Source organism: Microtus pennsylvanicus, chromosome 14, assembly GCF_037038515.1.
Source record: "Microtus pennsylvanicus isolate mMicPen1 chromosome 14, mMicPen1.hap1, whole genome shotgun sequence".
Lineage (NCBI taxonomy): Eukaryota > Metazoa > Chordata > Mammalia > Rodentia > Cricetidae > Microtus > Microtus pennsylvanicus.
In genome coordinates, this window is record NC_134592.1 from 15,283,595 (window position 1) to 15,296,409 (window position 12,815).

General features: G+C 43.7%; 1 protein-coding gene across 12 annotated transcripts in view; it reads right to left on the minus strand.

The window, feature by feature from the left end:
* Positions 1–12,815, minus strand: part of Unc79 (unc-79 subunit of NALCN channel complex) — a 242,092-nt gene that overhangs the window by 170,859 nt on the left and 58,418 nt on the right. For all 12 annotated transcript variants that reach the window (XM_075947625.1, XM_075947627.1, XM_075947626.1 and 9 more), the window contains exon 5: positions 9,269–9,361. In XM_075947625.1, coding sequence (XP_075803740.1) covers positions 9,269–9,361 — 93 coding nt within the window. The remainder of the gene's footprint in view (positions 1–9,268; positions 9,362–12,815) is intronic.

Below are 12,815 nucleotides of genomic sequence, written 5' to 3' on the forward strand. Positions count from 1 at the left end.
TGATTTGTAGGGCCGAGCAAGCATTTCCTCCTATGTCCTGGGCCTTAAATTTAGTCTAAAAGCATGCATTACCTCACTAACATCTGTGCGGCTGCTGCCGCCATGGCCATGACTTGCCCATTACTGCAGTTCACTGGGTTTATAGCGGGGAAAGTGTTGATTATTTTAACTCCAGAAGCCTACAACAGCACCCTCTGGTTCTATAAAGACTAGCCATACAGGAAGCCTCATAGTCAGTATCTACTTGATTTCTCCATTTCCTGTCACCCAAGTATGTGGCATCTTTGCAATAGGGTCTTCTACAGGGCACCAGTTCAAGCTACACAGCAGCGCTCTTCTTTGATTTGCTTGTGTTCGCTTGCAAAGGACGACATTCATCCTGGATAGATTACGGTTTGGCTCTTTCTATAAACTACCTTCCAGCTCCATCCTAACATTGACATTTATGCACCGGTGACCACACTCAAACCCTGTGGACACGCTTCATCTGAATTTCCTTCGGAGGTGTTTGGCACTTTTACTTTTTAAAACTCTCTCTTCTTGTGGCTTCATGACACCATGTGACCCTTTTCTTTCTGTCACCTGTGGTGGACACCACTGTTGTTCCATTGCTGACCAAAGTGGCCTTTCATCCTAGATAATTGCCAATACACAGCCTTTCTCAGCCTCTGCTGGAGCTAGAAGTGGCGATGGGACATGTCTGATGGCAGAATCTGCTGGGGAGGTGCTAAGGTGTACTTTGTACTCTCTGACCTTTTCAAACTCTCCACGCCTTTCCTTTCTTTTTTGAGTCAGGGTCTCACACTATATAGCACAGGCTGGCCTAGAACTTGGGATCTCACGCTAAAGCTCAGGCTGACCTGGAACTCACTGTGGAAGCCTACACTGGCCTCAACCACGTCTCTCCCTGCAGACACAGTCTCTAATGACTTGCACTGGCCTGCTTCAGACATGGCTTGTGAGGATATAACCTCCACTGTGGTGGCCACTGTGTGGATACGAGGGGAGTCTTTGAGTAACAGGATGCTGCCTCAGCTCCTGGTATTATGGGTTATAGTTAAGACCTCCCATTAAGCAAAGCACAAGTGAGCTTCTAGTTTAAAGTACCCATCCCATGATGAGCTACACAAACAACCTCCACACCTCCTGGGCAAAGCCATCCTCCCCCACTGACCTACTGTTTTCAGATTTCCTGAGGCCTGGTCATAGCACCCATATATCCTTGATTCTACATTCTCCCCCTAAGCAATCTGACACCCACACTTCTGCCAGTGGTAGTAACCGCCTACATGCAGTTTGGTGAAGATCACTGGACATGTATGTGGGTTCAAAGTTTAGCAGCACCAGTACAGAGCTCTATTCTGAGTGTCGGACCTACAACAACACCTAATTGCTGTAAGGAAGCCGTTTGTTCATCTCCCGGCTGCCCAGCAGCTCAGACCCGAAATAGTCACAAAGAAACTATATTATTTAGTTTAATCACTGCTTGACCCATTAGCTCTAGCTTCTGATTGGCTAACTCTTAGATCTTAATTTAACCCATTTCTCTTAATCTGTGTATCACCACGAAGTCGTGGCAAAGTTTCAGCACATCTGTCTCTGGCAGCAGCTCCATGGCTTCTCCTTGACTCCACCTCCTTTCTCCCAGCATTCAGTTTAGTTTTTTCCTCCTATCTACCCTATCAGGCCAAGTCGGTTTCTTTATTCATTAACCAATAAAAGCAACACTTAGACAGAAGGACCTCCCACACCATTTAATTATCATTTCCAATAATCAATTTTGTACTGTAACCAAGTTTCTGTGCATGTATACACACACACACACCACACACACACGCACAGAAGATCTCCTGCCTAGCAGAGTCCACAATCCCTTGCAAGTTCTCCAGTCTCATGTCACACCAGGCAGGCAGCCCTCACCCACAGTCCCAGCCTCACCAGTCTGCCTATCTCACTAACCTGCCAGGCTACCTCTTGAGACACAAGGTTCCTCTGCCTGAACCCCTAGCCTCTCCCTTGACTCAGAACACTACTCATTTTTAAGTCCTCATAGTGAGGTTAAGTCCTCTCAGAGAGACCTCCTTGCTAACCACAATAAATTTAAAGGTTCCCTTCGTAGTCCGATGACAAGAAAAACTGACAGACACATCACAACTAAAACTGGATATTTTATTTCTAATTGTTTGATTCGTTGTTCTTTGTCCCCTCCAACTATACGAGCTTCACGAGGTGAAGGTATATCCATCCTGCCTGGCTAGCCAGGGTTTCCTGAATGACCGTTGAGTAGCCTTTGTCCTTCTGCCAACACTGAGTGCTCACAGGACACTTGGTCTTACACAGCGCCTGATCTTCTGCAGGGTGGATAACACAAACCCTGTTCAGAATATCCCACTGACCGTCCTGTGAACAGACCTCAAGGGTGTCTCTGTTCAGTTTCTCTTCCAAAATGCACCACTTACTCTACCGAGCAGAACGTGGTCCATATTTTCTCTGCTCAAGAAGCACAAAGCCGTCCCTGATTATTTCAGTTCCCAGAGTTCTGTTCGTCTGATGAAATAATGGCCTATAGTATGTAACTGGTGCTTTGCACACACCACTCTGTGTGTGAAGGATATCTCACCATGTAGCAGGTGCCCTCATACGTGTCGTGATCCTGTTTTCCTAATGCTGGGACTCAGGTGTGCACCACCACACCTGGTGACCCCACATTGGTATTGTTTTGTGGGATTATGCCCCATCTTCCCAAACACAGTCCCACAACACGCACCGCCCCTTACATTTACGTGTCGTTCCCACAATACCTAGCAGAAATCCCTGCATACGGAAGTCACTCAGGAAATGCTAGCTGCTTAAGCAAATGCCCTTCTCTTCTTTAAGATGTATTTTATTTTTAATTATGTCTACATATGTGGGGGGGGGATTGCACGTGTGTGTGTGTGTGTGTGTGTGTGTGTGTGTGTGTGTGTGTATGTGTGTGTGTGTGCATGCGCGCGCGCACGCCAGTGGAGATCAGAGTCATTAGATCCCCCATGGAGCTGGAGCTGCAGGAAACTATGAACAGGTGATGGCTAAACACTGAGCTGGACTCCTCTGGAAGAGCAGTGTTGTGCTCTTAGCCACCGACCCATCTCTCCAGTGCCTGACCTCTATTCGTGATACACGATCAGCTACGAAAACCAATCCGTCACTTGATACTTCTCCACCCTTGCCCTATTCCACCAAAATTTCAACAGTAGAATAATAACACTTACTTAAAACATTACATGACTGGTTTTATTTATTTATTTATTTTTGGTTTTTTGAGACAGGGTTTCTCTGTGGCTTTGGAGCCTATCCTGGAACTAGCTCTTGTAGACCAGGCTGGCCTCGAACTCACAAAGATCCGCCTGCCTCTGCCTGACTGGTTTTAATAGTGGCGCTATCCTGTTTGTTTTGTAAGCTGAGTACAGCACTTCTGTGTGAACTCTGGATGGCAACAACGTCATCGGGTCAAACTGTCAAAAGTTTGAACACATTAGCATGCATCCGATCCCAAAGTGACCCGAGTGGGTACCACCTCACCTCTTAACTGTTTCCCACATGACTAGTCTTGAGTCAGAAACGTAATCTCCAACATGAAATAGTTAATTGGCCTATAAACATTACCCCATGAACATATTTGAAAATAACAGAGGCAATTTTGTATGATCACGGTAGCTTTTCATCAACCCAAGTCCAAGAAGAAAATGCCCATTTGTGGCAAATCACATTATTTACAGCACTTACAATGTGCCAGTCAGAGCACCAGGACCAACCGAGTATGCGCACGCCTATTTTGAACTTGTTAATCTTAACAATATTTTAAGAATAGCAGGAAAAATTGTCCCATTTTACAGGTGAGAAAACTTGGCCTCGAGGCAGAAAAGCTTGCTCAGGGCTGCACTGACGTCATTTGCAAATGAGCTCGGGAAAACTCAGCCCTTTGAGAAGCCCTCCTAAGCCCCTGGAGCCAGCTCAGGTAATAGACAGTCACATCATCACAAATCGCTCCAATGGGGATACTGGGGGGGGGGGATGAAGTAAACTCGGTAACTTCCCGGGCCCATGGTTTACTTAAACATCTCTCATTTAGAGGCTACCCAGTAAAGAAAGCCAGCTTCTCATTTGCTTGGTTGTTTTTTTGTTTTGTTTTGTTTTGTTTTCAGAGTCTTGAAGGCCAGAGTGGTTAAAACGCTGACTCTTCCCATGGAGCTGTTGGTGTCTACTGAGTGACTGGGGAGAGATGAAGAGGTGTGGCATCTGTCTTTATGGTATCTATCTCCTCTGTTGCCTTAATCTTTAGGTCAGAGTCCATATATGAAAATATTGATCACTGGAGAAACTTGTGTCCAGAATACAATGCATGGTTATTTAACTTGGCCTACACTTGCCTAGTCTCTTTTCCTCCCATCAAAGCTAAAGACATCAATCAGATCCTGTGAATGGAACCACCAGACCATGAAAAATGTAAAAAGAAATGAAAGAGAAGATTCTGGAAGGTCTGCCTCATCCCAGAAAGATGAGAATATACCTTCCTTGTGACCCCATTTCCGTTCACCATTACTCCTGTCCTATATCTGGAACCCCACTCTCCTGGGTTAAGAAGCTGTTTGTGAGCACAGTCTCCCCTCTTCTTCATTATGTGGCCACCAAATAAAGACTTCCTTCCTCCCCACCATTCAGATGTTGGTTCTTCTGTGGGATGAAGGCCCAGATCTGGGTGCAAGAACAGATCATCATATAACTAACCTCCAAATGTCCTCTCTGCCCTATTTCTGCCCATCAGGACCCACTCCTCATGACTAGAGTTAAATTTACTAGTGTCCAAATAAAGAATCTTCTCAGAACATATAATGTAATAAATATAGTTGTACTTTTATGTCATTTTAAGGTAAACAGAGTAAGATATGAGTTTATAGCTTGGCCTAAAAATAAATGTTTTAATTAAATTCACATAATAATCACAGAGATATTACACTTGAGGATTCTGTAGACAGAATACACCCCTCAAAAGCCACATGTTAAATTCTAACCCCCAGAGTGACATCACTGGGAGGTAGGGCTTTAGGATGTGTTTATGGCATGAAGGGAGAGGCCCCATGAGTGGAGTTAGAGCCCTTGTTTTTTTTTTAATATTTTATTAGTAGTGTTAGTGTTATCATTATTAACTTATGTGTTTGGGAGTTTGTTCATGTGAGTGCAGTTCTTACAGAGGACAAAAGAGGGAGCCAGATACCCTGGAGCTGAGATACCCAGCGTGGGTGCTGGGAATTAAACTTGGGTCCTCTGGAAGATCCATATACACTCAACTGCTGAGCCATTTCTCCATCCCCCAACCCCAGTGCCCTTATTTTTTAAAGGCCTCAAAAAAATCTTGTTTTTCTGCTATGCAAAGACAGAACAAATAAATTCATCCATGAACCAGGAAATGGGCCCCTACCACTCTACCAAATCTATGGACAACCTTGAGCATGAAGTTCCTAGACTCTATATTGTGAGAAATGAACATTTAATATAGACAAGTCACTCATGTTGCAATATTTGCTAAAGCATCCCTGACATAGCTAATCTTGACTAACCCCTGAATGTGAGTCAGGATTCCCCAGGAGATACACTCCTGTGTGTCTCTGAGGATGTTGCCAGAGACGTTCAACTGAGGAGAGATGATAATGGGAGGCCCCATTTCGTGGGATGGGCTCTTATGCTGAATAAGGAGAAGAAAGTGATAGGAACTCCAGCATTTACCTCTCTCTCTGCTTCCCGACTGTGGATGCAGCACAACCTCTGCCTAGCGTTCCTGCCACCATGTCTTCCCTGCCAGGGTAGTCAGCAACCCTCACACTACGAGATAAAACCAACCCTTCCTGCCTTGAGCTGCTTCTGTTGGATGCTCTGCCACAGCAACGGGACAAGTAACTGATGTAACCCCACACAGACGGAAGCAGAGAACCGGTTCTGGGAGGTGGAGTGCCACCAGAACAAATGCCTAGAAACGTGAAGCCACTTTGGCATTAGGTAATTATAAGGACTTGTTCCAGAAAAGCCACTATTCCTAAGAACAGACCTTTAACAACATCCGTGTGAAGGCTTAGGAAGAGAAGATCAGGGAAAGCTTCACTCTTCTGAAAGTATGCCGAACTGAATGTTGGCAAAAAAAAAAAAAAAAAAAAAAAACAATAGATGTCTCTACTGACACCCCCGCTGAGATGTCAGGGAGAAAGGGGAAACACGCTATTGCAAACTGGAGGGAAGGCCACCCTTGTCGTAAAGTGACAGAGAACTTGGTCACACTGTGTTCACATCTTCATGGGCTGCGGGAAGGTAGAGTTTGTGAGAGAAGAAGCCGGCTGAGGAAATCCCAGGGAAGTGCTGAACAAGTGGCCTGGTCTATGGTTTTGTTTCTGTTACTGTTTTCTGTGTATTTATAGTAAAATTCCTGAAGAAAGAAACGGCTTCAATCAGAACGGTTCATCAAAGAAGAAACCAACTGAAAGTTTGGAAACCCCTCAGACTGTTTGTATTGAAAGAATGGGAAGGCCTGTGGGGAGAGAGAGCACCAGGTGTCTGTATGATCACGGAGCTAGGAAACACGTTAGTCAACCCTCACCTGTGGTCCAAGACCCCCAAAGACAACTTAGAACTCATCACAGCTGCTCCTCCCATCAGACGCCTAGAGGACAGAGGGCATGGCTTCAAGGGGCCACCAGCAAGTTGGGGAACTCACATTGTGGCCCATACTTCGTTCCTGCACTCTGATGCCTTATTCTTTAGCTGCCAAAATGAAGCTCTTTGGGTCCCAGAGTAGCATACGCCAGACCCAACAAAGTTGTGGGTGTATGGATACCCTGAAAAGTCAAAGGCACTGAACCCCAGAAGGTGGGGGTGGAGCTAAGGTAGACACAGGGACAATCACCTTAGGAAGCCCCTACTACGATAATTTCCAAGGCACTGCTGGAGGCCAGGCTGCCTAAAGCTATGGAGGCAGGACCACCAGACACCCGGGGACAAGCCCTTATACAGCAAAGCAACAGAGGAGACAGGACCGTCACCACCGTGGGTCTAGAAAGAAGGGCATCAAGTCGAAGAAGATTACTTACAAGGCTAAGGTTTGATGTTGAGTTTCAGACACACCCCTTCTCCCTTTGGGGTGGGAATGTCTACTCTTTAGCTGGCCTACCATTGCATTTTACTGTTTATTTGTCTGCCTGTGTTTAGGATTTAACCCTCAGCTGCCCCTATGCTAAGCAAGAATTCTACCACTGAGCTGCAGCCCCAGTCCTCACAGTAACATTTTGGAAACATGTGACGCATTTGCTTTCATACACTCACAGCCAAAGAGAACATCATGCTAGGATAAACCACACCGCAAGTCTGACAGTTACAGATGTGGATGGTGTTTATATGAGCTGCTGGGCCTCGGAGTTTTGAGTTGATAATGGAATGAATTAACACTTGTAGGGTTGTCAAGATGGAATTGGTATATTTCGGGTGTGAAAATGATGTGAAATTAGGGAGAGGGGATAGAAAGCTGAGAAATCAAATATCTGTATTCCCAAAAGCCCATGTTAGATCTTGGCCCCAGCATGGGAATTTTAGGAGGCAGGGTCTTCAGGAGGCATTGAGATCCTATGGATAGCATCCTCACGAATATGACCGGTGTCTTTGTAACGGAAGCACCAGAGAACTGTTCCTCCTTCCTCTGAGAGAGGAGACAGCACAAGCATGGCCATCCTTGCATCTGGGAGAAAGCCTTCGCCAGATAGTGGATCTGCTAGGACCACGAGCTTAGACTTCCTGGCTTCCAGAACTTTCAGTTTTTGTTGTCTTAAGCCTTCTTATGATAGCCCAAGTGGACTAAAACAGAGAAGAAAAGTCAGCACCTGCCTGGAATCCAGGGACTTGGGAGGCTGAAGACGGAGAACTGACTTACCCAGGAAGTCAGCCTAGGCAATATAGCAAGCCTCTATCTCAAATAACAAAATAACAAAACTATACACACTCTATGACTCAGATGTATTAGAAAATATGAACAAAATACAGTGTATTAAATTCTCAATGAATTAATAAAATATTATATTTATTTTTTAAATAAAAGTTTTCAAATAAGAAACTCAATTATTATGCTACTTATAGACTAAAAACAATGTTATAAAATTTCTCATTTGCCAAACAAACATTACATAAAAATAAAAAAACAGAGTTTATACTTAACACAGTACTTCAACAGTGAGTTGCCTTTTAGGTCAGTTCTTCCAGTTAAATCAGCAGTTACCCTGACACACACAGCCAAACAGGGTACAACATGGGCAAACCCACTGAACACCACAAATGCTCTGCTACACAAAGGCAAAAGTGGGCTGCCAATCTTCAGCAACACAACGCAATTACAGTTCTCCATATCACACTAAGTGATAAGCCATCATGAAAAATGGTTTTCTCTCACACGACAAGAAAACCAAAATTTTTCAAGCCTTTTAAATCACACATTCCATTTCATCAATTTATCCTGTGAAAAACCTGAAACTTGGTAAAAAAAGATTTATGTTCAAAATGTTTCTGTGGCATTAGCAAAACAAATTTACCCAAATTATCAATTTAGTTATCATTAGTGGTTAAAGTGCAATAAATATGCATATATGCATGTACAGTGTGTGTGTGTGTGTGTGTGTGTGTGTGTGTGTGTGTGTGTGTGTAAGACAAGATATCACTCTACAGCTCAGGCTAGTCTAAACTAATGATGATCCTCTTGCTTCATCTTCCCAAGTGCTAAGAATATAGATATGAGCCATGACACCAGCCTTTCTCTCTCTCTCCAAATATATATATGGTTTTTTGAGACAGGGTTTTACTGTGTTGTGTAGCCCTGGTTGTCCTGAATCTCACTCTGTAGACCAGGCTGGCCTCGAACTCAGAGAGATCCTCCTGCCTCTGCCTCCTGAGGGTTGGGATTAAAGGTATGTGCCACTACCACCACCACTACCTAACTATATTTTTAATTAAACTTTTTTCTCTAAAGTCATCCATTTCCAGGCATCTAAAACTTCATTCTCAAACATTCTTAAATATTCCCTAGCAAATCAAACCACTATTACTAGCAATTGATACATTCATTTAAACTCAGAAATCTGGCTTTAACACATCAGTTGTCTCTTCTGCCTAAAAGAGCTCCCACATGAAAGAATCTGTCTTGTCTGCGAGATGTCTGCTCACGATAGCTTTGGAGCTGCTCAAGCTGCCGGCTTCTGCTTACCTGGATTAGATGTGTACTGCATTGCAATCATTAGCATGGCGGACGCAGAGAGGTTCACATGAGCTGGGACGCCTTCTTTCCTGGAGGAGCCCACTGAAACCAAAATTGTCTGATTAGATACAAATTAATTTCTAGATATGAGCACATAATTGCTGGCTTACTTAGAACCACGAAAGAGCTTAACGAGAAAGTTCCAACTAAGCTGGGGCACTGCTCACTTTCCTCCTTTTTTTAAGATGGTGTCTCATGTACCCCAGACTAGCCTTAAACATTCTATGCAGCCAAGATGACCTTGAATTCCTGATCCTCCTGCCTCCACCTCTCAGAGCTGGTACAGGCATGCACCCGGTTTATGGAATGCTGGTGATCAAACCCAGGGCTTTGTGCTCGTAAGGGAAACACTCTGCAAACATTAGAGCCCCAGAGCTGATAGAAATTCACAGAGACAAAACCACAGAACTGCTCCTTGCGTACAAACACTACCATCATGTGCCACTGTAAAAACACCTAGAGCACAGCCACATGGAAAAGATATAAAACCAGAATATACTGGCTTTGTCAGAGTTGGACTTTGGTGTGATCTCTATTCCCAAGATGCTCATATCTCTAAAAGAAAGAAAGAAAAGAGAGCCTCCTGTGGGCCCAGGGCACGTAAACATGTTAACAGTTAACACAAGAAAGCAGATTTTTAAGCCAACTAGAACATATTAAAACTTAGAGAGGCAAGCAAGCCAGCTTCACAAAATGTATAACTTCTTATTTAGTTATAATTGCAAATCTTAAGTCACATATTATGAAAATGATCATGCTTGTTTTTAAATGGTTTTTGGCATACATATGTCCCTACACAACTGTATCCAAACCTTCCCATAGAACCCCATCAGTATCTTTGTTACCATAAGAAATCGCTTGCAGTTTCCCACAGTCTACCCTCCTCACGTCGGTCTGAGTTGTTTGGAGCAAAGCACTTTTTTGAATCTATGAATAGCTGTGAACAACGTTTATCCTGTGCCAACAAGCGTCCAATCGCAAAGCAAGCAGGTGTCTTCAAAAATCACCTAATTGCTGTATAATCCCGATATCCACTTATACACTGATTTATTTAAACTCATCTTTAAGTGTCTTGTTTATGACGACATTAAACTCTATATTAAAATTGTCTCTATTTCATAGAAAATGCTAGGTAGCCCCATAAGTATTCAAAACTAGCTCTGATGAAAGTTATCTGGCATAACATGTTTTCAGTCAAAGGGTATTTTTATCCCATTAATAACTGAGAGAGACCCCCACAAAAGGAAGACTTTTCTTAAGATTAAAATATAAAATGAATTCCTTCTTCCACAGAGATAACAGAAGAAGTAGAAGAAAACAGTTATACATACACTCATATACCAAGCTGCCAAACGGAGAAAAAACAGCACACAGAAGGGAAAGACTCACAAAGTCAACACTATTTCTACACACTAAAGACCACTAATGCAGACAGTCAGCCCAAAGCAGATACCCTCAAATTCAGCTTTACTTTACATTAAAGTAAAGTGTATGGGGAGCAGGTCTCATTTACATCGAAAAAGAACAAGGCAATGCAATAAGACACCCAGTAAACAGAAACATCAAATCACTAGTTAGAGGTTGTCATGCAATAACGGAGACAATGAAAGTTTAATAGGATTCTATTTTGTTTCCACATCAAGAACTTCCGATGCTGTAAAGGACAGCGGTCACTGCTACAGGTTGAGAGACGCCAGCCAACAGAACAGGCCCCTAACTGAGTTCTGCTAGCCCGAGTCTGGGTTTATTAACCACCTGCGTCTGCCTGTGTCTGATTCCCAGGGCAGGTGGTATTCAGGCATAGGTCTGCCTGACTCTCCACTGTAAACAAAAGCTGATAGGTAGACCAGGGTGGATACAGAGAGCAGTACACTGCTCCAAGGGGTGAGGATGACTAATCAAGTGGGATAAACTGAAGAGGAAAGAGCTCTGAATCAGATGCTGAAGAGCGGGGCACATGGTTTTCCACCTAGAGATCCTAGCTCAGCCAGTGTGGGAGATTGGAAACGCTCTGTTAAATTAATAAGCACATCAGCGGCTCTCATGCAAGCTGGCCTTGGATCTGCCATCTATTAGAGAGATGAGGGGTGAGCAAGGGGATGCCCAGGCCAATACCCAGGGCTGGAGAGAGGGAGCACATAGACAATACTCCCGTGCCTTTTGTTGAAGAAGAAAAGAAAAGAATGCCTCCTCCAACATCCTCAACAACAGAAGAGCATCTCCCCCCCTCCCTCCCTCCTCTCTCCTCTCTCCCCCTCTCTTGTCACATGTATGCATATATATATTCTTTTGGTGACAAGTGTTTTCACCTTTATTTAAATTCAACTCAAACTTTTTAATCATAAGCATTTTTCAACAATGAAAACTGTTAGAGAGGTTGGGAGCCACTGTGCCCAGCGGCCTCTAAAAGCGGGAGAGATGCCCAACTGTCTCAGATGATTTAAGTGAAGTCTGTTTGGAGAGCTGCCCAGATGGCTCAGCGACCTTTGGATGTCCCTGTTACCTCTGCAAATCTATGCTGTCCCTCAAGTATGGCCATCCATAAAGCCACAAGAGTTCCCCCAGGACACAAGCCCCAGGAAATTGGCTCCGATACTTATATAAACAGACGGTATCTTGCAATTTCAAAGCCTTCTACAAGACCGAATAAAATCACCATGGCTCTAATTTAATAAGCATGCACAAGCAGGCGTCATTTACTGAATCTTGTGTAAAAGGCATGATGTAAACAGATACGCAGCTTGATCCCATGAGAGTACAAAAAAAAATCATATACAATTAAACGGAAAAGACTATTGTGCTCAGGAAATATAATGAAAAGTTTCCAGGCCTTTCCCCTATTCCCCCAGTAGCACCAGAACAGAACCTGCCATCGTGCCTTCCTCCCACGAACAGTACCGATCTTTTAACATGTTCCTACACTGGATAATCCCCAATGGGCTAGGTGTGCAGTTCTCACACGATTCTCACCTCGAAAAGTAAGCAGGTGACAAAAGTCATTTTGTAGGTGAGAGTTGAGCTAGCGACAGGAATGCACCAGCCTAATTCCTGAGACAATGACAGTCCAGGATGAGTATAATCATCGCTAATGTTCCAATCACTCACTCACACACTACTTTTTTCCATAGAACTGCACCAGGCATCATTCTCAGCCCTTGGTTACAGCGGTAAAGGAGGCCATCGCCAGAGTTGGGTTAGGTACTGTATAGTTGGAGGTGGCTATGTATATTAGTTAAGAAAAATTTTAAATTACATTCTTTAGCCTCACTAGACACATCACATGTGCTTAGTAACCCTATGTGGTAATGGCTACAGTATGAGGCAGCATAGAATTTTATTTCTATTTCGATTATCAGAGAAAGTTCTGTGGACAGTGTTGTTCTACAGAAAAGGACATGCATTGGCCACGAAGAAGCATGAATATGGGCAACGGAACAGAGAAAAGATGGTGGAAAGTTCTGAATTAAATTAGAAAGGAAGGCATCTCAAAATATGT